The sequence below is a fragment of the Pimephales promelas genome, chromosome 25 (assembly GCF_988280905.1).
Source record: "Pimephales promelas chromosome 25, fPimPro1.hap1.1, whole genome shotgun sequence".
In the NCBI taxonomy this organism is placed as follows: Eukaryota; Metazoa; Chordata; class Actinopteri; order Cypriniformes; family Leuciscidae; genus Pimephales; species Pimephales promelas.
Genome location: NC_142793.1, coordinates 15,997,064 through 16,023,651, shown reverse-complemented (window position 1 = coordinate 16,023,651; position 26,588 = coordinate 15,997,064). Strand labels below are relative to the sequence as shown.

Sequence of the window (26,588 nt, the reverse complement as noted above, 5' to 3'; positions counted from 1 at the left end):
CATTGACAGCCAATCAGAGTCCATGTTGCTTTAAAGAGCTTGAGCCTTTAAAGTGGCAGACGACAGAACTGCAGCATGTGCTTATAAACAGAATGATATTGTGAGTTTGGTGTGGGTTGATACCTGTTGGCTTTGTTTTTGTTGAAAGTTTAGAATGAATATCAGTTATCGGTATCGTAAATTCATTTGTCCTTTTGCATTCAGGCTGTATCATCTGGGGGAGGAAAAGCACCTGATAACTATGTATGTGATTCTAACCTTGTTGTTATAGTGTTGATGGTGTTGTGTGGTTTTAGAGATGGCACCAGTGTGATTTATTCAATTTATGTAGTGAAGATGATCTCCCCTCCTTCAGAATGTCATAGACTGGATCCAAAACACATTTTTAGATTATATTAAACTCTACCAAAAGCGATTAACGTTTTAGCTAAATGTTTTTGTCCGATTTCCCCTGTGCTTTCATGTCATGGTACAGGTGTTTGAGGTAAGATGAGATAAATATCTCCTTCAGAATATTTTTAACATAACCTTTTATACTCTTTGACAGTTTTAAAGGGACCACTGGCAGATTTTGTGACAAAAGTGTCTTAGTAACAGATTGTTTCTTCCACAGCTGCGGAGCTCCTTTAAACAAGCATTCGGGAAGAAAAAGTCTCCCAAATCGGCATCCTCTCACTCGGACATTGAAGAGATGACGGACTCTTCTCTGCCATCTTCACCCAAACTTCCATATAGCGGATCGACAGCCTCTTCTCCCATGATACGCAAATCCCACTCCAACTCTCTGTAAGATCCTCACAACAATAATTTTATATTATTATATTAATACATTTTATTTTATTCATTTATTACTCTTTTTTTTATTATTATTAATAATAATAAAACCTGTTAATAAGAATAGTATTACAATGAACCCAAACTAAACCCATAATCCCCTATTCTATTTTTAGTGTGCACGTGTTACATTAAAACAAAATTAAATATTTTATTATTAATTCTACATTAATTAAACGTATAATTATTATCATTTATTACTGTTTATTTAAAAAAATAATTTCTTTTAATTTTATTTATTTTTTTTATATTTCTTTTATTATTATATTATTCATTTGTTATAAATAATCAATGTATTATTATTTCTTATTTTCCCATAAAAATAACAATCTGTTAACAATTTTGGTTTGGTTAGCACATTTCTGGAAACTTCTTGAAGGGGATAGTTCACCAAAAAATTCAAATTCTGTCATTATATACTCACTCTCAATTTGTTCCAAACCTGTATGCATTTTTTTCCTTCTACTTAACACAGAAGAATATATTTTGAAGAAAATCAGTAACCAAGCACCATCAACTTCCAGAGTATGGAAAAAAAAAGACTTTTTGGTTACTGATATTCTTCAAAATATCTTCTTTTTTTGACGAACTATCCTTTTAAACCCTTATTTTGGATGGAGGAAGGATTTATAATAGACAAGCACCATTTACAATGTGATTTAGTCTAGGACTAGGTGGTGTATTTGGAAAATACCACCCATTTTATAAACTACAAACTTACACACACCGAGATTTTATGTTGCTACTGAGTAACTCTCAATGTGATGGCACTGTCGGATATAACAGTTTATAAATGTCCAATGCAACATGGAACACCCTCAGAGTTTCTCTCATGGTTGATATATGTGTATGTTCATAGTCCTCAACTGTCCTCCCTGCCTGCACACGGGCCTGTCTGGGGCTGTAGCAGAGAGACCATGAGGTCTGCCTCACTGGCACGGTAAAAGAGAATGGCACAAATCATACCAATGATCAGTTCCAAGAACTGACGTTCAACCAATGACAGCTAGATTTGCCTTTCAGGACTTATTCATCCTGAGCAATTACTAATTTTAAAACTGTGTGCCCTGATTCATAAATAATTAAGTATTGCTGCTATTTATGAATCGACGTATTTATTCACTACTCTATAGTTCATTAAAAGAAAATTCACTTTCACAGATAATCATTTTCTGATGGTTTGTGATTTTTCCAAAACACAAAACAATAAACTAATCTTAAATGATTGTATTTTTTGTTGTTTTGTTTGTATTTATTTATTTTGTTTATATATTGCTTTTGCTTTTTTTTGTCATATTTTTTGTGTTTTGCTAAAGCATTTCTTAATCATTGTCTTTTTTGTGTGTGATATAACGTATGCGTTTTTCACAGGATCTCTGAGTGTACGGACAGCGAGGCTGAAACAGTCATGCAGTTGCGCAGCGATCTGCGCGATAAAGAAATGAAACTTACAGACATCAGATTGGAGGCTTTAAGCTCTGCCCACCAACTGGACCAGCTTCGCGAATCCATGAACCGCATGCAAGTGAGCGTCTTCTTAAACACATTGTTTAAATGCTCTTATACATACTTCTTACTTAAACATTAAATATGTTTTGATGTAATGTTGCTTAATTTTGAAGAGGTGTCACAAACGTAATTTTATTCTAATAGATTGAGATCGAAAGGCTAAAAGTGGAAAATGACCGATTGAAGATTGAGAGCCGAGGAAGCGGTAACAGAGCGCCTTCTCAGATGTCCATCTCCCCTTCGTCTGTTGGCCTTTCCTCTCAACTTAGCCTCACAGAATCCACAAGCTTAGGTATAAAAGACTTTTCAAATTTAAGAATTATGGTATTTTTCAAAGAAATCTGTTATAAACTATAGACATTCTTTGTTGATGCTTAGATATGTTGCTAGAAGATAGTGGAGATGGAAGTTCCTGGAAAGAGGGACAGCATGTGAAGGTTGTGGTCAGTCTGGAGAAGGATCCAGACTGGAAAGAGGTACAAGTCAAAGACATTTCAGCTAAAATAACCCTGTGATCCCATCACTGTCTCCTCAAGCGGTTCTTTCTGTTGCTTTTGGCAGGAGTGTAGACCTTCTCAGTTCCTGCTGGGCTGCATTGGTGTCAGTGGAAAAACCAAATGGGACGTACTAGACGGGGTAGTCAGGCGCCTTTTTAAGGTACAAAAACTCACAGTGACATTTGAGCCAAAAAGTTCTTCACAACACAATCACACGTCATGTTTCTATCACTCCAACAGGAATATATCATCTGTGTAGATCCTGTCACACACTTGGGTTTGAACACTGACAGTGTGATGGAGTACAGCATTGGAGACATCCATCGCGCCAGTGATGCAGATACACCAGAACTCCTGCCCTGCGGTTATCTTGTGGGAGAAAGCGATACCATCTCTGTCAAGCTGAAAGGTACGCTCAGTGCTCTTTTATAAGAAAACATGACACATTGACAAAAGAGGTCACTGGCAGTTTCCTCATGATCTAAACCCTCTCTCTCCTTCAACAGACTTGTCTGACGGCAGTCTGGACAGTTTGGCTTTCGAGACGCTCATTCCAAAGCCGGTTCTGCAGCAATACATCTCTCAGCTTGAGGAACACAGACGAATCATCTTTTCAGGGCCCTCTGGCACAGGGAAGAGCTTTCTGGCCAGCAGACTAGCCGAGTATATGGTCCGAAAAGAGGGAAAACATCTGGAGCATCAAGCAATCGCCACCTTCAATGTTGATAACAAAACTACTAAGGTCAGCGAAGCTGCTTGAATAAATAAAATGGAATGCAATCATTTATTAACAGCAGTGGGAGATTATGGGAAGCTGATTTAAAGGAGTAGTTCACTTATAAAAAAACTTTTGCTGATAATTTACTCACACCCATGTCATCCAAGATGTCCATGTCTTTCTTTCTTCAGTCGAAAAGAAATTAAGGTTTTTGATTAAAACATTCCAGGATTTTTCTCCATATAATGGACTTCAATGGGAACCAAACGGTTCAAGGTCCAAATGAGAGTTTCAGTGCTGCTTCAAACGACACCAGACGATGAATAAGGGTCTTTTCTAGCGAAACGATTGGTGATTTAAAAAATAAATAAAAAAGTTTTATAAGCACAAAAGCTTGCCTTGCTCTGGTCTGTGATGAGCGTTTGTGACTCTCCTGTTCAAACTCGTTCATCAAAATGAACAAATCTTTTTTTGAGTCATGACTCGGAGGGTCCTATAAGACCCTTATTCATCGTCTGGTGTCGTTTAAAGCCCTTTGAAGCTGCACTGAAACTCTAATTTGGACCTTGAACCGTTTGGTTCCCATTGAAGTCCATTATATGGAGAAAATCCTGGAATGTTTTCATCAAAAACCTTAATTTCTTTTCAACTGAAGAAAAGAAAAGCATGGACATCTTGAATGACATGGGGGTGAGTAAATTATCAGCAAAAGTTTTTTTTTAAAAATGAACTACTCCTTCAGGTCATTTCACTGATTTGAAACACTTCAAAAAAACAAGTTTTCGCTTTCAGCGTGAGGGAAATTTAAAGGTTCCTGTAATAAGGTTCAATGCGTATTATACAGGAGCTGAAGCAGTACTTGTCCAACCTGGCGGACCAGTGTAAAAACAGTGAACCGGCTGTGGACATGCCTGTGGTGCTCATACTGGATAACCTTCACCATGTCAGTTCGCTGGCCGAGATTTTCAACGGGCTGCTCAACTGCAAAAGCCACCAGTGGTGAGCAACACACACACACCAGTTTATATCAATGAAGGATTCTGTGAAAATGCAGATATTTTCATGTTTCACAATATATTTAATTTATATTTATTTGTATTATTTTCTCACAGTCCATGCATCATTGGAACCATGAATCAAACCCCATCACCCACTCCAAATCTACATCTTCATCATAATTTCAGGTATAATCCCATTCAGATTACAGTGTGATGCTGTATTAGCATTATTTTCCTGATTTTTTTTTTTTATATTATAATACAGCATATACAACTGGAGTTAGTTGGGTGCAATACCCCAAATCTCGACAAGTTGGCCCACAAGCATTTCTCAAATGCATGCATAAAGGTGGAACTGGTCTTATACTTGGTCTCTTATTTCAGATGGATTTTATGTGCCAATCATACTGAACCAGTGAAAGGTTTTCTGGGTCGATTCCTACGGCGGAGGCTTCTAGAAACCGAGATCAGCAGTCGTGTGAGGAACGGCGAACTAGTTAAAATTATAGAGTGGATCCCGTGTGTTTGGCATAATCTCAACCGCTTTTTGGAAACACATAGTTCTTCTGATGTCACAATTGGTGAGTGAGGCCACAGCCAGTCACAATCACCCAGATGCCTACCTGATAGTTCCTCAATTCCTTCTAATGATGGTTTAAATGAATAAAATCACCGTAGGTCCTCGGCTCTTTCTGTCCTGCCCAATGGATGTAGAAGGCTCAAGAGTGTGGTTCACCGATCTGTGGAACTACTCCATCATTCCTTACATGCTGGAGGCTGTGAAAGAAGGGCTACAGGTAAGGCCGTCTTCCATCATATGTTGTATCTGTTGCTGTAGCAGGATGCTAAAGCAAGCAAACGAACACTTTCTCATGTGTTCTGCAGATGTATGGGCGCAAGGCAGCATGGGAAGACCCTGCGAAGTGGGTGATGGAGAGCTTCCCTTGGGTGGCAAGTCCACAACAACACGAATGGCATTCCCTGCTGCGACTTCGGCCAGAGGACGTAGGGTTTGACGGGTACAATATATCTCAGGAGGGCAGTCCAGGCAAACAACCTGCTCTGGGAAAATCAGAAGAAGACCCACTGGTAAGTTTTAAATTATAGAACCCAAATATCTCTGATATGTAGCTGTGTGTGTGTGTATGTGTCTGTAAAATTTATAGACACTCACACTCACAGGGCTCGAAATTAACGCTTTCCTGAATACTATAACGACTGAAAATGGAACACTGATTTCATACGAGAGTTTAAAGGCACCCTGAAAGTTATATTTTTCAGCTCTTAGTATGAATATGTTAGCCTTAGATTATGAATAAGCTGGTGTGTTCTAAAACAACAACAAAATTTGCATTTAGGAGATATAAGCATTCAAAACTGAGTCTCTCACTTCCGCTAAATTGGATCATGGATTTTTATAACATACGGTAACTTAGTACGCATGCTCAGTATCAGCTGCTCGTGCTCATCAGTTCTTTCAACATTGATATTGGTTTATTTCGAGTGAGAGAGACTGTCAGGCACGTCCGTAAGCAAGTAACTTTAGAAAACTTTGGATCAGCGCTGACACAAGACGCATACTGTTTTGAACGATTCAGTTCGAGTTGGTGAACTGGTTCGACCGGTTCACTAAAAAGAACCGGTTCAAAAGAATGATTCAGTTCGATTCAGGTTCGAGATCGGTTGCTCAAACGCTCAAGTTTAATTCCTTATTCCAGCTGTACGTTGGTTAAGAATGAAATGGCTAGAATGTATTCATACCTCTCTACTATTGAATCTGTTCAGATTCGCTTCCATGGTTTCGTCAAGTACGACATACAGTCTGTGAAGTAAATGCCTACATTTTGATGCAATATTTAAGCCGTTTCAGCAGTGAAAATAGTTCACAGCAGAACCGTAGTGCATCTCACAGCAACACTCAGCCTTGTTTTCATTACTGAAGGATTCAGTATTTTCAACAAATCGGCCAGATTCAATGACTCCTTCATAAACAACTTCTTCAGTCTTGAATGAATCAGCCGTTTGAACAAATCGTTTGAATGAATGACTCCATGACGCCCTGCCACCTACTGGCGCTTTAGTTTCATGTTTAAAAGAATCGTTCTTAAAATATTTAAAACGATCTCATAACATTATTTAATTAAAGTTGTAATTTGTCAGTGTAAATGATTGAATTTGATTGGTAACAGCCAATTAGTCTCTTATTCTAATTGAATTTATTATTCAAATTTAAAAATTTGAAACAAAAGATGAATCATACATTTAATAAGATTAAGGAAAAAAAGCCTTTTTATAAAGGTAAAAAAATGGGTAAATATCACAAATATGCAGATTTAAACATGTCAAAGCCTATAGAACACTTATTGGGAGTATTCCTTCAGAATAATTTATATTTATTAATATTAACACCAAAATCCTATTTTTTTCCGCACCAGCACCAGCTTTTTTTACTCGGACAACTGAATGACCGATATACTTGCCACGTGACGAGGCTTAATGTCGAGCCCAGACAGATAGATAGATAGATAGATAGACAGATAGATAGATAGATAGATAGATAGATAGATAGATAGATAGATAGATAGATAGATAGATAGATAGATAGATAGATAGATAGATAGATAGATTTTACTATGTAATAAAAGCTGTTCCTCCACCACAGATGAATATGCTAATGAGGCTGAAGGAGACGGCCCACTGCACTGGAACGGAGAGCTATGATAGTGATTCCACCAGCAACAGCCTTGGTGACTCTTCACTAGAATCTACACTGTGAAAACACTTTCAAATGTTAAATTACGAAATAGAGACTTTTTAATATCAGATCCGGCTTTTTTTTGGGAATCTACAGGGTGCTGGAAACCTACAGGATAGGGTGCTGGAAACCCGTAAAAAATCATCATTGCTCAGTAAGACACTAATCGAGGGAAAACATGCTCAAGAGCTTCAGAGAGCGTTATTTCCTCAAATGGACTGTAGATGGCGGTATAAGTCTGTTCAATAAGGAGGTTCAAATTGAACACTGGTACCAAGTCACGTGTATTTTCTTTCATATTATACTTTCTAAAAGGATATCATGTTGCCTGACTTTAATGCACTAGTGAACTTTGGTGCTGAACTTGAGAACAATGCCTTACAATGTTTGTGTAATAGGTTGAGATGGGCTTGCTTATGTCTTAGATTTCTACCTTTCTATAAATACAAATAATGCAAGGACATTATAGCCTTCAAATGATGCACTATCTGTGGGACCTACAGAGATGTATATTGTAACGTGAGCTATATTGTGGTCGCTTTTTGGCAAAAAAAAAAAGAAAGAAAGTGTTTTGGTAACTTGTTTATCATTAAGAGGTGTTTGTAAAAGTGATGATACAATATCAAAGCGAAATTGTTTGTTCTATCATTTTGTGCCAGGAGAATATTTTTTGCCTCTTAATGTAGTGCAATAATCTCTATGCAAAGAATATTTAACCTCATCATGACCGAATTTCTGGTAAAACTTTAGTCAAATGAATGTGGTTCATTCAACAATCTGAATACTCAAAAACCAGACATCCATCAAGAGACAGTGGCATTATACAATGCAACCTGTTGATATTAGGAAGCCAAAACGGACCTCTTTTATAATTCTCATTCCCAAATAATTTGGAGGAACAAATGTCCTCTGTGTTCAGTATGTTTTTCTAAAATACTTGTTGAATGGAGAAAGAAACTTCATGGGGGGGGGGGGGGGGTAGTTAGACATGCATTTGAAAGGGTCTGGCACATGGATGCATGTGATGTGCTTTAGTCTGAATTGAGGGTTTGCGTGTCTAGTGGCCCCCTCAGCAGTATTAATGTGGCAAACATTAGTGTGAGATCCAAATGGATTACTGCGAGTTGCTTTATTTAAAAGATTGCATTTTGTTTCCAAAATGTTTAAAATAATTTCCTGGAACATGTTTTAATGGAGTATTTCTGTTCTTGTTTGTGTTTTTCTGTGTTATATCCCGCCAAATACTCTTGTTGTGCTTCAAGTACTGCCAAGACAACACTTTTTTTTCTTTAAACACATCTACATGTGAAAACAATTGTGTGAATATAGCCTATTGAAATGAGTTTAAATAATAATAATAATAAAAGAGGCAGATTGTCTAATTTTCCATAAATTGCAGGTAACAAGTTTTGATTTTACTTGTGTATATTTTCAGTTGTACTATATTTTTGTAAATATTTGCCTCCTATTTTGTTGTTGGTGTAGTCTTTAAGAGAAATGGTTTTAAAGTTGTTCATGTTTAATTATCTTTTTCAGCCTAGTGATTGCATGTGACCTTTTTTGCAATAAATGTGATCATTTTCCTGTTCAAATATCAGTTTCTGTCAGTTATTCAGTGGCAAGTTGTCAACAGTTATGTTTTTCAGAAGTTGAGGAAGGAGTAAACAAGTCTCATTTGTCATTGGCAGGACTTATAATGTATCTTATCACTTTTTTAACTTAAATTTATTTGTTGAAACTGTCTCCAGACACACAGTTACAAATATTGCTTGTAAATTAAGAAAAGTCTATTCAATAAAATATCTATGGCCATATAAATAACATGAAATTATTTTTTCAAGCCAGATAAACACAAAAATGAAATGTTGGTAATTTGCTTTGGATTTTTTAATTTGTAAAAATATTTTTGTTCACATGTATATACATTTTTTACAAAAAAAACATCAGTATACAAAATAATATAAGATTTTTTTTAAGTTAGAAATGTGCCATCTACGTATTTAAGAATATAGACAAGTATCCCAAATCATTAAGAAAGATTATAATAATCTTAGTATAAAAATTCCATACAAAATATTCATACAAAACACTATACAAGCTGCCAAAAACGCAGCGGTTACATCATTGTCCCTTCAACTGAGAGCTTTCCTATCAGTAAAGTTCACACAGCTATCGTGTACAACGTTTCTGAAAACGTTTCACAAAGTTTTTGTGCATAAACATAACTCACTGGAAATTACATAGTCTGTTTAATGATTATGACACGGTTATTTCCTCGTCCTCTGATTCTGAGAAGTCTGAGTGCTTGCTGGAAATCGAAGGCGACTTGAAAAGTAAATCTGCGTTGAGCTCGTGATCTCTGATTGGCGCGCGCGGGCTTTCTCTCAGAGCCGCGTCATTTTCGAACTTTTTTCCAACGTCGCTCAGGTCAGGATTGGGGTTCATTTTCGTAGGCAAAGTTTGTTCCCTGCAACCTCCTGACGATAGAAGCTCTCTTTCTTTGGAATTGCGCCATTTCATTCTTCGGTTTTGGAACCAAATTTTTACCTGACAACAAAGAGTAAGCAAAACATGAGCGCGACCAATTTACCTCAGACATCCACACACAAAGGTACGATACAAAAAAAATGTTTGTGGACAACTTCAGCTTACCTGAGAGTCTTTGAGGCTAAGTTTCGCCGCCAATTTCTTTCTGTCTGGTTTGCTGATGTACTTCTGTTTCTGAAACATCTTTTCCAATGCTTTGCGCTGCACGTCAGAGAAGACTGCCCGTCGAAGCATTCCTCTCCTCGGCTTCCCTCGAGCCGTGAGCGGCCATGCGAAAGTTCCGGGAATGGGCACTGCTGAAGATGCTATAAGAGAGAAAGAAACAAATTATTTTAAAAGTCGATATTATTAATGTTTCCCTCAAAAAAAGCAAATATTGGTGTTTTCTAAGAACAGGAAGCTCTCATTGGGCTTGGAATGAAAGTTGGGCTTTAATGTTTTTATAAATTTGAGTGATACGGAACGAGGAAGCTAATTAGCACATTGCTTGGTTCCCAAAAGCATTGGTATGGTAACAAGGGCGAGCAGTCATTCAGAGCGCTCCAGTGAAAGATAGAGGTGCTAATGAAGCGTGGACGGTAATTGTGTAGTAATGAACTGACTGAAAAAGGCTTAGGACAGGCCACTAAAGCCATATATTACGGCCACAAAAGAGATTTACACTTAAAAACTAAACACAACGGCATGCCAGGGACATTTTGAGAATACTGATGGCGGGGGACTATGTTTGCCCCCAAATATTTTCATTAAATGGACACGAAAAGCCATTCATACTGCTCAAGTTGTTTTGTTGACGTATTCACACCGCGGTGAAAAGAATCAGTCTATTATCGTTGGTCTGAATGAGTGCACGATCCACAAGGCTATTTGTAGCCCGCATTCACTGGAGTGATGGACATGAAGCTTAACGCAAAGTAGACCCACTTTTATTGGTTTTCTCTGAGGTATACGTAATAGATTTAGCGTTAACCCACGTACAAATGAGGTTGTTGTAAACATTAAATTGTGTAGAGGAAATTTTAAGTAACTATACAATCCATGTATTTGCTACTTGAGACACTCTAACCTAATTAAGACTACTACACCTTGTTAGGCAATTTTCATGCTGCTACATGAGACCAAAACTTTAGCTTGGACGTCCCGTGAAGACTCCCCACACGCTATGTGGTCTTGTGAGAATATTGAAACACTGAATAGAAGCTAATAGGGGAATTAGTCCATGACTGGTAAATGCCTATCAGCAGCATGCTCAAGTCAACGACGGGTCTGTGTGTGGCTGCCCAGAGGGAGCTGACCAATTGGTCATGGTGCTGAAAGCATTGTTGCCAATCAGTAACTAAGTACACTGGCTCGGTGGGAAAAGGCAACGATGAAGAGAAGCCAACAGTTTGCTTGTGAGAGTGGACCCGCCTTAAATTGGGACCATGACAATTCCGGCTAATTTGTGGATTAGGGGAAGCGGTGCAAAATGTCAGCAGTCACTGCGTTTGCTAAATAGGGCATCAAATTAGCGAGACTGATTCCACAATGTCCTACAAATTCCAGCATTGGAAGCACATTCTGAAAGCCCATCAGTTTGACCGAATTAAGAAGTGACACAGCGATTTTTGCATTAATAGTGCAGTTGACCCACCTGGGAAATATGATGCTCTGATGAATGGGTGGAATGAGCCGTCAAAACATGGGAACGGGAATGTTTTCGCATTCATCCCGTGCACTGAAGGTGGTGGTGAAACTATGACACAAAATAAAGTGGACATCAATTAAATGAAGTCAACTTGTACAAGGTGATAAAAAAGCAGGCAAATGCGTAACATGAGTGTCATCGCTATTTTATTCATTAGCGTACTTTAAACAAACAAAAATTAGGAGATGTGACGTTTTATCAATTAGCCTACATTAAGTTGCTAGTTTATAAGCAAATGAGAAACCTACCGTTCCGTGTTGTTGACGCGAGAATCGCATTCACTCCAAACTTCAAGTAATTTGGATCGTTGGAAATTGAAGTTTGTGGAGAGCTTGATCTTTTTGGCAAAGACGTAGACATGGCGACGTGGGCAGCGGAGGAGTTGTTCAGAGTTGTGGCTCCTGTAGCCGGAGGAGATGCACTTGGGGACGGGATGCTCCTGTGCATGAAGGTGGCAGGTCTGCTGATCCGCAAAAGGTCTTCTACGAGGAAGCTCGAGTGCGCGGTGAACGCCGAGTGGAAAGTGGGAGGCAAGGAAAGAGCCGCCGAGGGCCTTAAAAAGTTCGGATACATAGCAGGTGGCGCAATAACACTTGGCAACATCATTGCACCGTTTTTAAAGAAAATGACAACGATGAATTCACCTGCTACTACTCTCACTGCAATGGCTTGCGTAGATTAGAGTCCAAAAGGGCAGAATGAAGGAGCTCTTGCTTGTCTCTCTCTCTTCCAGGGGTTTTATAGTGGACCGCTGGAGAAGCCTTTTCATGGGTGACAGCTCTAACAATGAAGTTCAGCCAAATTCTCCACGTGAGTTCCGTTTACTCCAGAGGCGACGCGCCCTGATTGGACAGAATAAATTCGGATTGGATTAGACAACACCGAGCAATCCGCGGACAACGGCCTTTTACGCATAAAAAGGGACTAGTTAGTCATAGCCATGACTCATGCCGTTACGAAGATTGCAATAAAATACAAATACAAAATGTCTGCTTTGCCTACAAACGCGGTGAAATTATTTTAGGCAATCTACATCTTGAGACAAATAATAAACCAGGCTTCATAAAAAGGGAAAACCAAGCTCTGTGAAAACAGTACAATTAAAAATTGATTTGAATCAGTTTAACTTAAAACTTTACCAACAACCTGGTAAATATATTACTTTTAACTACTTTAAATTATTGTAATTTAAATAGGAATGATAAAAACACTTTAACATTTTGTTTCGACCTAATTTATACTGTGTATTGTTTGTAACCTAGTTATCCCTGTTTTCTGCTATAGATCCTGAATAACAAAACTAGACAACATTACTTTCACCCTAGTTGAAGGTAGGTCACTCTAACATTTTCTTCCATTGAGATACCGAGAGTAAAAGAGAAATTTAATTGTATGAGGAGCTGGGTCAGAGAACATGCTGTGCCACACGTGGATAAGGTTTAATGTGATATGGCAAAGCACAACCTTTCAAGTTTTGCTGCTGAACCACGGGGGAAATGGCCAACGCCTACCTTTAAAATATATGATAAACCGAGAAAAAGTGCGAACAAAAGGATTGATCCTATGAGGCTTTTATTGGGACAGACGCTCTCTTCTGTCAGATGCACCAAAAGAGGTGAATCCCGAGGCCTGTGGGCTAAGACCTGTGACTAATGGCGTTTGACCGCTTCTCTGTCAGGATTTGTCCCACTAACCATTCATTTTCTCGCATCTACCTTCACATTTATCTCCGCGGAGTCAACTCGTGCGCTTTGATTTGGACAGGAAAAAAAGACGAGGGGAAGATATAGTCCGCGTGAGCCCTGAGAGATGACACGGCGAGTAAATCTCCATGAAATTATGCGCCAGGCGTTGCTCTTTCGCACAAATGGATTGTAATACTGGGTCTTTAGAGTTTAGACAATATTTTAAAACTTTTTCAAACGAGATCCGCTCGACAGCCTTCTTAGTCCACCTTAAGAAGTCTTAGCAACCATCTTAGTAAAACAAGAGATGTCTTTGTGGGGGAGCTTCGCTGTGATGTGTAGAGTGGCATATAGCGCAAGTAATTTTGGGACAACTGTAATACCCCATTACGCCCCTTTGCAAGTTTTCTATTGTTTTTTTTCTTTTTAGCCTGGCCAAATAAAGCCGGTACTTATTTGTAGCTTTAGGCCTATTAGGCCTATATTAATTATAATTTTCAATCACTATTCGCATTAGTGATGGCCTATTTTATTAACCAAATGCCAGCCTTTTCCGCTCCTTAAACAAGTAGCCTATTAAAATCTATCAACACGCAAGTAACAACGTAAGTGATTAAAATGTCATTATTCCTATTTATATCAAATCAATAGCCTACGACCGTTAGATTTGCATCAGTTGTTTTTAGCACCGCCCGGGGCAGTCGTATTAAGACACCTCATCACCTTCAGAAAACCCAAGAGGACTTCTGCACGTTCAAAGCACTTTATTCTTTTTCTTGCACTTGAAAATCCCTCTATTGTACCTATCAAGCAGATGGTTTGCAGGAAATATAGCTTAGCCTCGGTGACCGAAACTAATTTCTGCTTGCTTTCCAAGCCATGGCACGATTGTTTTCTCTTTACCAAATAGAGGGAGTGCAGCTGGTCGGGCGCTGAATTAAACCCATTAAAGACACATTTCTAAGATATTATATCCACATAAATGTGCCTTCCCTCCTCCTGACACACACCAACGCGCGCGCTTTTGCATAATAGATTGTGCCGACTGCCGAGATTATATATTCTCCTTATATGTGGTGAGCTAAACATGAATCGAAAATGATTTGGTTTCATTTTATTATCAGTTCTTTATTATTGGACTCTTAGCAACTTAGTGAAATGACAATGCAATGATTACAAAACTTAAAAAAACTGTTAGTAATTTTAACATAAAACTTGTGCTAATAGCCATGACTTTCGCAGTAAATATTGTTGAAATTATTTTTGTTGGTGGAAATAAACGAAAATATTATAGCTTAAATAGTTTGGTATATTAATAATATATAATTAAATGACAGGACAGTTAACTGATCCATGCTATAGGCTAAGTCACAAAAATTTCATCCAGTTTTGCCTAACATTGCCATTGTTTTACATTGTATTTCTACATTTCAAACCCCATACCAATTTCATTTGGCTTTTTGTAGTAAATGTATTTTTTTCCAGAGTAATAATAACCTAGTCCAAATTATGATTACTTTTTTATTATTATTAAATTCATAATTTTTACGTAGCCTAGATGATTAACACTACATTTGCGTCTGGTTTTAACACCTTAATCCGCCCCTTCGCTTCGTGCAAACCCTTTTAAGACTGCCCAGCATCTGTTTCTGTAGATCCAAGCACGGCAGAACACAGGAGATTAACTAAGAGCCAAAATACAGAAAAGCATTGACAAGCATTAAATTGATATTAACTCTGCTTTAAACATAACGCCGGAGCAAACTCAAGTCTCAGCACAAAGCGTTTTGATTTGCGACAGACATGCACCTGTTCTGTCGGTTAGAGCGCGCAACATCTCTGCACCCTCACAAATCAGCAAACATGAGAAACCTTTGTCTATTCACTTGAAGGACGTTGTTAGGATTTATAGGGTAAATTGGGGTTTGCGTTATGGGTTAAATAATGATTCATTTTATATTTAGTGATAGGCCTGAATTGTCCTTCGCAATAATTTTGATTAAACAATTAAAATACTGCGTGTGCTTGTAATGTTGGCCGCATATGAAATTGGTCATAAAATTGGCATAACATTGTTAAAGTAGCCTTAACTGCGCTCTTTCAAGGACGCGTCTATTGGACGGATAAGAACATGTAGGCCTATAGGCTATGCTGAGTGTTTACCTGCGCGTTCAGTTGAATGGGAAGTTTTTAACTTCAGCTTAATGTTGTTGAACTGAACATACGAAGCAAACTGTATAAATATCCACAACATTAAAAACAACTCGAAATAAGAGCGTGCGGATCAGAGCCGATCAGCCCACATACGCACACTACGCAAGTTACGCAGGGCCCCGCAAATTACTCAAGGCCCCGCCTCCCCCTCGTGTCAAAGCGCGTCAATCAAAGTTTACAGCAACGATGAGAAAATTAAGTGGAACTATCCTTTTGGTCGCGAAAAGAGAGGCAAAAAACGCCATGTGAGTGAATTTCGGGAACAACAATCAGGTAGACTTGTGTTCTCTCCTCTCCAAGTTTGATGCCAGCAATGAACAGTGGCCTAGCCTAAAGTTGATGTGCATCTCTCTCTAGCTGGCGTTTGGTCTTTCTGTGTCTTGTTTGCTAATGCCCGGCCACTTCCAGAGCTGTGTTCTGTGACTTTGTGCCTGACAAAAAAGTGAGTAAAATACAACTATTTATTATGTTTGATAATACGACAAAGGGCAACGGCGTTTGTTTACAAACTGCAGCTCCGAAAAGATAAGCGCATCGTTCATATGCGCGTGCACGAAATGATGAAACGCGCACTTTCCAGCAAAACACCAGTGAGCGAGTTGGCATTCCTCATTAGTAAGCTACTTTTAAAACAAGAGAATTATTATCAGTTTACTTACAACTATAGATAATACAATAAAATAAGATGGAAAGCAAGGTGTTGACAATATGGCAAGCCATTTTAGCTATTATTCATTCACATTCATTTTTGATATCAGTAATTAAATTTGTACTATTTAAAATGTGAATTATTGATATTAAGTATTTACCTTTTCTAGAAACAGTGCATATTTCTGATATTATGAATTACATTTTAATTAGTATAGTTAAAGGAGGGAGGATTGTAGTGAGCACTGGGCTGTCAGGTGTGACTGTGGCAATTGCAAAAGGTTTACATGGGCCAGGTAGGAGGGCCCCTAACAGAATTTTGCTTAGGGCCCCAGGGAGGTCAGGATCGGCTCTGGTGCGGTTTATATCAATCAGATGTGCGTGAAAGTTGTGTTCATTAATGTAACTGTTATACTGTAGGCTCCCATTAGCGCTTTCTTTGTGAATCATCTTTAGTTAAATCCATATTTTGGTATTAAATTAAATGAATGCTTCAGTGTCCCTAAAAACAGCCTAATTCGCACCCTGCCTGTATAGCTGGTGTTGATGCATGAGGGATGTTGACGATTGCAATATCTCTGTTAAACTGCTTCCTCGTCATCATTACTCACCTTAAACTTAACATTATACAGAACTGATTAATTGAAGTCGATAAACCTCAGTGTGACTCCATGAATGTTTTTTTTATGCAGTTATGGTTGTTTAGAAATGTCATTAAGTAAAAAAAACTAAATCATAATGTTGTTTACATAATGTAAATAGTTTTTAGTTACCTATATAAATAAAAGGCTTATATGACATAAAATGAAATTGCGATCAAAAGTTTGGCTTTCTATATGCAGGAGGATAAGACAATTTGAATGTGAGCACTAAGTAAACTTTAAGAAGAAAAACCTTCATCCAAAGGCTATTAAAGATATACCATCTCAAATACCTGAGGTTTTATAAATTAAATTTCTTTGATAGCAATGCTGCACCCAATTCAAACTACTAATATATTTATATATATATATATATAAAAGTGATATCAAATTAATTCAAACCTTTTACACAGTATTTTAATTTCAGAACAAACACGTTAAATGCTTTGACCGGAACAAATGTTTAAAATAATCGGTGGGTTTGTGTATATTTCAGGTTTTTTGTGATGGTTGGTTAGCTTAGATAATTATGATCAATTTCCCATGAATAATATATTTATCATCATCCTTTGTTCTCTTAAATATACGATTTTATTTAAATACATTACAATACAATACTATCAATATAATTGACCATGCATTTAAAAGGAAAACAAGAAGCTTTTGAGATGAATAGAAAATCTCACAGAATCTGTTCATTAGATTTAAATTGGTCATGGGAGCTCAGGCTACATCAATGTAGCAAATGTATTTTCTTTCTCATTTTAATCTCATGAAGTTTCACAGTTACGGCAAATATCTTTAGAGTCCTCAGCACCTGGCAGGTTGTTTTGAAATAAAGCTTGTAAATGGCCCTAGTTAAATTGTGTTTCTAGTGAAGCCCAAGCGTTGCTATGCAGCCTGAAAAAAGGAACAATCCTCGTGGTTGTCAAGACCACTTTAAATTAAAGGCTTGTTGCTAACAAGCAATCAATGCTGCAATTAAAATGACCCTTGGTCATGCTAACCTGTGCCATTTATCTTGCTGAAGCATGCTCATAATGGTAAAAGCCACTAAATAAGCTTAAAATGGGACAAAAAAAATTCAGTGCTTGGAGGGAGGACTCCCTATTTAACGCTAAACGCTTGTAGGGGTGGTGTTGAGAGTTTGAGCCCATCAGCACAATCTTTAGCTTTGTTTTAGACCTGAACTGAGAGAGCAGGGGAGAGAACCTTGTCGAAAGGGCCCTATTGAGCACGCCTGATAAGTTGAACATGGGGCAAAGCAGACGTAGCCGAGGCGCTTGTGTACTGAGGAGGAGCCGGGGTTGTTCGCTGGCCACTTGAATGGGGGACGCCAGCGCCCGTTGGCTGGCTCGTATTGATGTGGTTTAGCCGAGTAATCGGATTGAAAGTGAGCCATGGTATTTGTGTCAGTTCACATTTCGTCAAATGCATAATATGCATGGCCTTGGCGTGGGGATTCTGTATTGAGACTTTGGCTTGCAATTCAGTGTTATGAAAAGGCAAAGCCTCATTTAATTCAAATATAACTCTCACTCAACCATTTACAGATTGCTATATTTGCATAACAGCAAAGAACTTTTGCCTTTTCAATGCCTGTGCGGGTTTGTGTGTGGGTCCTTTTCCTGCGCTTCTCCTTGGCCAGGCCTTAAAGGGGGGAAATGTACGCAAATGTGCGAAATAAACGTGTACATTGTGAAGGAGTGGGTTTTCTCACAGGGATAAGCAAACAGGGGTATGGGTGAGAAAAAGTTAGACTATGACATTTAGCTTTTTTCCCACTGCTGGAGCAATATGTCGAGCCGGACAACAAAACAAATGTGCTACAGTGGTGTAATTCACCTTAAATGACGTGCACTCCTCACTGTGGTGATTTTGAATGGAATTTCGTTGTAGACTTACTTTTTTTCAAAATCTCTCTTTTGTTGAGCCCTCATTTTAACTGTAATTATGTATTCTTTGGATTATATTTGAATTTATTTTTCTAAAACATGAAATTGTAATAATCATTTTAAATAACCCCTCTTTTTTATGAACAACAAGACTCTTAAAAATAGAACCAAAAACACAAACCAAAAAAAAGAGTCTATTGACTGAGGTGTAAAGTCCAGGGGTCAGAAAGTTAAGCTATGTTTACACGGAAACGATTCTGAAAAGAAAACGCAAAAGTGGCGTTGCGTTATCACTTTTTATTCTGCGTTTAGACGAGCGTTTTGGGTGGGAAATCCGCGTGCATTAGGTGACGCAAAAGTGTGTGAATTGGGATGTAGTGAGCTCTCCAGGCAGCAACGTGAAGCACTACCACACAACAACACCAAGTCCGTGCACCTGCGTACAACCTTCACTGTCAAGCAGACTTTAGCGTTTTTACCGTTTACACGGGAACGCGACGGTGGAGCGTTTTTAAGATTTCCTCTCTGGATGGTGGTTTCACTTTTTTGCGTTTTTAAGCCACAAAAACAGCATCGCCGTGTAAACGAAAGGAACATCCGGTAAAAATATTTTTACATTTTCACCCGCGAGCGTTCTTATGTAAACGTGGCCTAAAAGTCCTGCTTTATTCCACCCATGAACTCAGCAGCTGATTTCACTAATTATCTCCTCGCTGAAAAACAGTGCTAATTAGCAAATCCAGGTGATTGGAACAAAATCCCGAGGAGGACTTTTGCTTTCCGAACCTGGACTTTACAACTTTGCCAAATTGCCAAAGAGGAACCATTTTTTGTTCCACAAAAAAACAACATGCATATGAAATCTATCTTAAGAAAGTATAATAATGTTACATTATAATATTTTAATGTTGTAGGATAACGTAACAATTATAATCTACAAAGAATACAGCCAAATTTAAGAACTATAACAAAAACGGCTCTTTGCTCCAAAGAACCGCAGAATAAACTTTATTTTGTTTAGTACCAGGTATCACAAAAAAGTAAAACATCTTATAAATTCTGGATGATGTAGAAGACACCAATATTTTTAATCCTCAAGAATGTGGCAAGTAAATTAATTCCAGTCAAGAGACATGTCGTCTTTAAGAGTAAGAAAACTTAAAGGCTGGTGTGAGAGTGATTCCCCATCCTAATTCCTGGAAAAAGCCATACCTTTGATCATCTCTCTATTTTCTAGTACATGCCATAATCCATGTCCTAGACTTTCATGTGTTCACCAACCTAAACTTCCAAAAACAGATGCAACACCATTCCTTCTTCTGACGGAGAGTGAAGGGTGGGAGAGGTGGTGTTAATATCAGCATGTCGGACCTGAGATTAATCCTAATCTCCTCTCTGTGTGCTGCAGGCCGTGGGGTTGAAAGGCATGGGGAAGTACCAGTGGGGGTGCTCTGGCCTGGGATCTCCTGCCCAGAGAAGATAATACCAGCGGAGGAGCCTGCTGGTCCCATGGAATCCCGCTGGAATCCCCACTGCTCTGTGCTTTCAGTGCACACTTCCTGAAGAGGTGCGTGATATTGGCCTCCCACCTCTCGGGGCCAAAGAAAGCTCAGGCTAACAAACGGTTTCTGTACCCCAAAAGCTGTGTGTCTGGCACACATCAAAGTTAAAGCCACTTCTTCAGAAAGTGTGGAGATGTGTGCAGGACAGATGAATGGTAATCTCCACAAGTAATAATTCCTTATGGAGAGAGAATATGGCAGCAACAGGTGCATACTTGACTCAAATCACTCCAGTCGCTGGATCTTAAGTGTACAAGAGGAAATTATGTTACAGAACTGGTTTTTTGAATCAAAAATCACTATATGATGACACTTAATTTGAGTTGATCATTTACTTTCAGTCTTTAATGAGACATTCTTCCCTGATTTCAAATTCTCCATAATCTCTCCCTCCAAATGCAGTAAATCAAATATCAAGCCTATTTCCGCCTTAAAGGAAAAAAGGGTACTTGCAAGTTGCGACTTGTGACTTTATATCTCACAATTGCAACTTTTTGTCTTCCATTTGTTACTTTGTAATGCACATTTTTGACTTTTTGACTTCCAGTTGTGATTTTGTAACTCTCAATTGCAACTTTGTTTGGGATAATTGTGACTTTATATCTCACAATTACAGCTTTTTATCCTCGTAATTGCAATTGTGACATCAAAATTTGACTTTTTATCTACACTCTAAACAATGCTGGGTTGTTTTAACCCAATTTTGGGTCAAATATGGACAAACTCAAACATTGGGTTAAAAATGTCATTTAAAAATGTAACCCAATGGCTGGGTTTGTCCATATTTGACCCAAAATTGGGTTAAAACAACCCAGCATTGTTTAGAGTGTATCCATTGCTACTTTACTTCCAATTGGGCGACTTTCAATTTTAAATGTGTACATTTTTATCTTGCAATTGTGATTTTTGAAACTTCAAATCATAAAAATGACATTATATCTAGCAATAGCAATTTTTATTTTTTGTAATTGTGACTTTGTAGCTTCCAATTTTGACTTCATATTTCCCAATAACTTTATGTCTCATAATGTGCCGTTACATTTCGCAATTTAACTCCCAAAAGCAATTGCAAAAAAACTCACTGTGTGACTTTAGTTCTAATTTTAGATTTTATCTCACAATTACCTTTTGTAATTAAGGCGGAAACACGATTCCATAGGTGAAAGAAGACAGAAGCCAAGAGAAGCACAATGCTTTAAAAGTAGAGGTAGAGAAAGAAAAGAACTGGAAAAAAGGCCATAGAGGGACCTCAATTCTTCTTTTCTGAGGGGACTTCATAAAGTGAACAGCCACTCTAGACTCAGTGTTATTTTCTGCTGTCCACTGATGGTCAAGACTGATGGCTGTAAGGATCTATACATTCTTGCAGGACCTTTGACCCCCTTTACATTCTAAAGACCCTCTTTTAAGACTGGCAGTTATTCAAGCCCCTGGCAGTGAATTGCTGAAAATGCAGATCAAATCGACCAAAAAGGCCACAAAACTGTTCAGGAGAAGTACAAAACTGTATATTGGCTACAGTGCAATGCTATGTGGAATAACTGAGCAGTAGTAATGCTCACAAGACAAATTTATTGTCTTTCTTTCCCTTAAAGAAGGAGCGCTGGAGGCCTCTCCTCAAGCTTTGCACAAAAACTCATCCATGAGTAAAAAGGCCGGCTGAACACTTGGCCTGCCCAGCTGCCTTGAAGTGAATGGGGTTTCTTTTTGAGGCTATTCAATGCTTTCTGTCTCTCTGCATACAATGTAGGTGTTACTGCTTAGAGAGAGAGTGAGAGAGAGAGTCAGGAAAATAGTCACTTGAGAACTGAGGCTGTTCTTCATTCTCAGTCAGTCATGAAATCTTTCCTTCTTCAGATGAGGAGGGGTCTCACTCACAAAGGGCCAGGGGACTCTCAATGGCCGTCCTAACATTTTTATGGGACCCATTCTTATCCAGATAATAAATCTGATTTTGAATAAAACATAGATCCTCCTGTATATTTTTATATGCTGAGGACAGCCATTAGGCCGATAACTTGTAATTTAGGAAATGCGTGTTCATTAGCAAACTCAATGATGGTAATAATCATAAAGGCCCTTTTTTGTGCCTTCATATTAAAGGATTTGTCATTTTGTTCTTTTTTAAATTTTATTTTTGAATTTTATTGACTATTTTCCCCTTTTTTTCTTATCATTCTCAAAACAAGGGACAAAAGCGACTCTTTCAGCAGTCTATAACCCTCGCTGGGTCAAAGAGAAATCTAAAGACTATTAGGACCAGTGAGAACAAAAGGATCGTGGGGGGAGTCGTGAAAATGAAAGCCCACCATTCTCCCGCAGTCGAACGGGATGCAGAGATCGAAAGTTTCGTTTCTGATTTTGCCGTTTTCATGGAGGTCGAGGGCTTGAATGGGAGTCTGCTGGACGTCTACCTCGGCGCAGGGGACTTTTATTCTCCGCAGCATTTCAGGCTGCAGTTTGACTCGATCTCAAAAGAGTGGCATGCTGGAGACCTCGACCGGAGGTGGCGAATGGTGCAGGCACGCGAGCTCGTTTTCTGGCAGGGGGTTACTAATCAACACCCCAAGTTGACTGTCGGACCCGACTTCAAGAGGCCAGAAAGTCTCTTCCCCTCCCCACTGATGTTTTGAGTTGGTATGGAGAGACTTTTTGTGCTGCTGTCTGTGATGTCGAGCTCAGGCCGTCATTAGAAACATGTCTATGTTAGAGACACACTCTGTTTGAAGATAGAAGAGCATGTTATTTGCAAAATCAGAGTCAGTCAAGTTATATTTTTAAAAAAGCATTATCGATATACTGACATATCGTCCTTCCCAGTATCATCAGTTTTTTACATGTCTTGAAATGAACAAGTTTTCAATTTCTGAATTAAAATGTATTTAAATATTTTACATACGGCTTGAATGAATAATGAGTCTTGAGACTGTAAAAGAAAAAAAGTCTAATTAATTAAAGTCTAATTTAAAAATTAGTTAGATCAGGCTATAATTACTATTACAGTTGCAGTATGTGAAATAAGTTAATTAGAAATGTAAAGACAAATTTTGTCTGCCAAATCAAAGTCAGGTTGGTCCAACCAACACACACAGTAGCCGTTTCGTTGTTGTGACAGACATAAAAAAATATTTTCTTTTACATGATAGATTTTTACATAAGTCATGAAATTAAATGTTATAGAAATGTTTTTTTAATGAAAACATGAATACATAGATTAAATCTCTAAGAACTCTTAGATTATATAATTCAATTATATATAATCAGTATATATTTATAATTGTAGATCTGAGACGAAAGTACAGACAACAAATAAGACAAAAAACGAATGCGTTGCTCTTCAGAAAACAATCACTTGCATATTTTGCTCTCAGTTTGAGAGCCGTGTCATGTTCACCATACCTTCTCTAAGATTATAACACACGCTCAACCTGCCTTCCTTTCAGTCAGGGCCCCAAATCAGATTTCTCAAGGGTTGCCGTCACACACACATGCACACACAGAGAGATAAAAAGCAAAGAGGAACTTGCGGCTATTCCCAAGCTACGCCTGCTCTCCGCATATTAGCCCCTGTTGAAAAGAGGTCTCTGCAAATGAAAGCGTTCACTGGTCATTCATCTTCCATTGGCTGCCACTGGTTTGCCAAAATGTGCCATATCTGTAACACTTGAAGAAGTCCAAAGGTTAGGCGAGAGTGAAAGCAGGCACTTGATGCGCTCAGTGTCTTGGTGGTTATGGTGTTTGCTCCCTCTTTGTGGTTTCCCAGCAGGACGCCTGTTGTCCGGTCACATTCACGTGTCGTCGCCACACACTGGAGGACTTCACCTGTTAGAGAGCCACCAGACTTTTAACACCACAATATCTGCCTTTGTGCTTCGCCTGCTCTGGCCCTTTCACCCGAACAGACTGTAATTTCATCCATTTTTCATGGCTTTAGTTCCCATGAATGCCTTACATTTCCATGTCTAAACATCAACAATGAGGGAATTTCATGGACCGTACAGACAAGATACTGCTGCTTGCAGCTTTAAAATGTTAGAAAAATCATATAGGCTAATTTAAAAATAAACTTTTGAGGGGTGGGGGTGTAAATGCAAATAGTGATTATCATCAAAGGAATGTTCAGGTGTTAATACAAGTTGGGCATTTGTGGATTTGCCGCTTGTCGCTCCTTTTCTTAAAAAAAAAGAAAAGAAACGCAAAAATCTGGGTTACAATGAGGCACTTACAATGGAAATGATTGGAGCCAATCCGTACACGTTAAAATACTCCTTTTCTAATTGTATAGCCACAATACCTATATGCAATTTAGCATGTTGTACGTGTGATAAAATCACTTTTCTGTGTTAAGTTATTTCCAATTTTATAACTTTGTTGCCATGATAACGTAATGTCATAAACACTAAAACTCTTAAAATGACTAGAAATTATTTAAACCACTCTACAGCTCAGACAATAGAGAAAATAATAATGTAGGGCTTCACATTTGTGCTTTTAAATCCCCCATAAATTGTCCTCATTCACTTCTATTTTAAGTGAACCAATGTATCTTCCATTTTTGCCTTTTTACAAGAAAATAAGCGTCAAATCAAGATTATTTTGTGAGGTGATTAATATTATGCCACAAATGTGGTCAATCAAGCTTAACTTGTGTTGAAACTGGAATATTCATTTTAAAAGAATATACTTTTTCGGCCTTTCCGTTGATCTAGGTCATTGTAGGAAATCAGCAAAAAAACATATTTTTAATGTTTTTGTTTTTTTTCGTCCTCCAAATCAAACTGTTCCATGTCATGCATTCAACTTTTCGGATTACGTTCAAGACAAAAATATGCTATCTGTTATAGTTTTCAGTCAAGCAGTACTTTTATCAGCTTCAAGATAATTACTTTTATCCTAAAGAGGCTGTCCGTCTTTGTTAACTACTTCTTCCCTGAGAGCAGATCTGGGCATCAAGTGGCCGAATCTGTTGGATGGGACGCCCTTCACAAAAGTGTATCGAGCGGTACAGACAGACGGCATTACCCCCTCCTAACGGTATGCTTTTGCATTTGAATGCATCTTCGAGCTCCTTCTCTAGCAGAGGGCCGCGCCACTAACATCTCTAATCCTTAAAATATTGTCAGAGCCCATGAATGCTGGCAGTCCGGGCATATGTGTAATTATTCTGTAATTCCCCCACCAATGTGATTTCTCTTGCGTGCGTTACGAGTCGTTACCCCCCACTCTTTTGTCATCCAAATAATTGTTTCTCTTTTTTTAGGGATAAATCTGGGAATAGAAAGGGTGGCTCAATAGATAGAGCAACATGAGCAAGTCTCATATGAGCATGCAATTTACATACTGATGGTTTCTCCCATCTCTTGATTTGAACAAAAGGGGCAGTTTGAAAAGATGAGTGAAAATGAGGATGAATTCAGGGCCGTCGTCTCAAAGAGAACAGTATTCTTAGTAGACATTGAGCCAAGTCACGTCCAAGGACTTGGCCACAAGACTGTTGGACTGCTTTTAGAGAAACTGCCAAATCTTCAAGTAGCACGCAATATTAAACAGATTCTGGTTGAAAGAGAAATGAGGTCATATAATAAATAATTATATATTACAAATAACTATATAAATTAATTATACTGGTCAAAAGTTTTTTTATGGTTTAAGAAAAAAAACAGCACATTAGAATGATTTCTGAAGGATCATGTAACACTGAAAACTGGAGTAATGGCTACTGGAAATTCAACTTTGCTATCACATATTTAAATTGAAAACTTTTATTTTAAACTGCAAAGATATTTCACAACATTGATGTATTTGGATCAACTAAATGCAACATAAGAGTCTTCTTTCTAAAACATTAAAAAAAATCTTAATTATTCCAAACTTTTGACAGGCATATTCATATCAAGACAACAATTTGATTAAATTAAGAGTACATAAAATAAACATAATATATTAAAATAAATAACTATATGAGGTCTCCTGTTTCTCAGGATTTTCTCCTGAGAAAAATTCCCCATTCTCACATGTGACTTAATACAGATTTTATCAATGTCTTAAACTGTGCTCAGATTCACAAAGATAACAAACCTTAAACTAGTCGAAAAAATTCGTATGAATTCAAAAATTTCTCGTCAAACTCTTCCAAGATTTCCAAATGATCGAATCCATGACATTCACGATACCTGTATAACTCTATTGTCTAAAATGTCTCATTTGTATCTGGTTTTAATCTATAGACAAATATACTTGAATATCTTTAAAGTGTTAGTGTTCACTCTCACTCTCATGTTTTTCCAAACCCATATGGCTTTTGTTCATCTTTGGAACACAAATGAAGATTTTTTTAACGAAATCTGAGAGCTTTCTGTCCTTCCATTGGGAGATCCACAACTACTCACCTCAACTAT

At 38.0% G+C, this 26,588-nt stretch overlaps 2 protein-coding genes and 1 long non-coding RNA gene across 6 annotated transcripts in view; 2 read left to right on the top strand and 1 right to left on the bottom strand.

The window, feature by feature from the left end:
- nav2b (neuron navigator 2b) overlaps window positions 1-8,903 on the top strand; it is a 65,320-nt gene extending 56,417 nt beyond the window's left edge. For 3 of the 4 annotated variants that reach the window (XM_089127917.1, XM_039647949.2, XM_089127920.1), the window contains 14 exons: window positions 614-786; window positions 1,694-1,774; window positions 2,206-2,359; window positions 2,488-2,635; window positions 2,722-2,819; window positions 2,905-3,000; window positions 3,081-3,249; window positions 3,347-3,582; window positions 4,403-4,557; window positions 4,671-4,742; window positions 4,941-5,137; window positions 5,235-5,353; window positions 5,442-5,645; window positions 7,219-8,903. In XM_089127917.1, the coding sequence (XP_088984043.1) occupies window positions 614-786; window positions 1,694-1,774; window positions 2,206-2,359; window positions 2,488-2,635; window positions 2,722-2,819; window positions 2,905-3,000; window positions 3,081-3,249; window positions 3,347-3,582; window positions 4,403-4,557; window positions 4,671-4,742; window positions 4,941-5,137; window positions 5,235-5,353; window positions 5,442-5,645; window positions 7,219-7,332 (2,016 nt within the window). In that variant the 3' untranslated portion in view covers window positions 7,333-8,903. The remainder of the gene's footprint in view (window positions 1-613; window positions 787-1,693; window positions 1,775-2,205; window positions 2,360-2,487; window positions 2,636-2,721; window positions 2,820-2,904; window positions 3,001-3,080; window positions 3,250-3,346; window positions 3,583-4,402; window positions 4,558-4,670; window positions 4,743-4,940; window positions 5,138-5,234; window positions 5,354-5,441; window positions 5,646-7,218) is intronic. The other variant, XM_089127918.1, reaches the window with a different exon arrangement.
- A 286-nt stretch (window positions 8,904-9,189) lies between these two features.
- dbx1b (developing brain homeobox 1b) lies at window positions 9,190-12,369 on the bottom strand. The gene is made up of 4 exons (XM_039648106.2): window positions 11,794-12,369; window positions 11,492-11,593; window positions 9,964-10,163; window positions 9,190-9,858 (listed from the first exon to the last, which is right to left on the bottom strand). Exons 1-4 carry the CDS (start codon window positions 12,149-12,151, stop codon window positions 9,568-9,570), a joined length of 951 nt encoding a protein of 316 aa, XP_039504040.1. The 5' UTR covers window positions 12,152-12,369; the 3' UTR covers window positions 9,190-9,567.
- Window positions 12,370-15,515: 3,146 nt separating this feature from the next.
- LOC120460277 (uncharacterized) lies at window positions 15,516-23,016 on the top strand. The gene is made up of 4 exons (XR_005617923.2): window positions 15,516-15,717; window positions 15,802-15,886; window positions 20,037-20,195; window positions 22,380-23,016. It is a non-coding gene; the product is annotated as an uncharacterized LOC120460277 (long non-coding RNA).
- The last annotated feature ends 3,572 nt before the right edge of the window (window positions 23,017-26,588 follow it).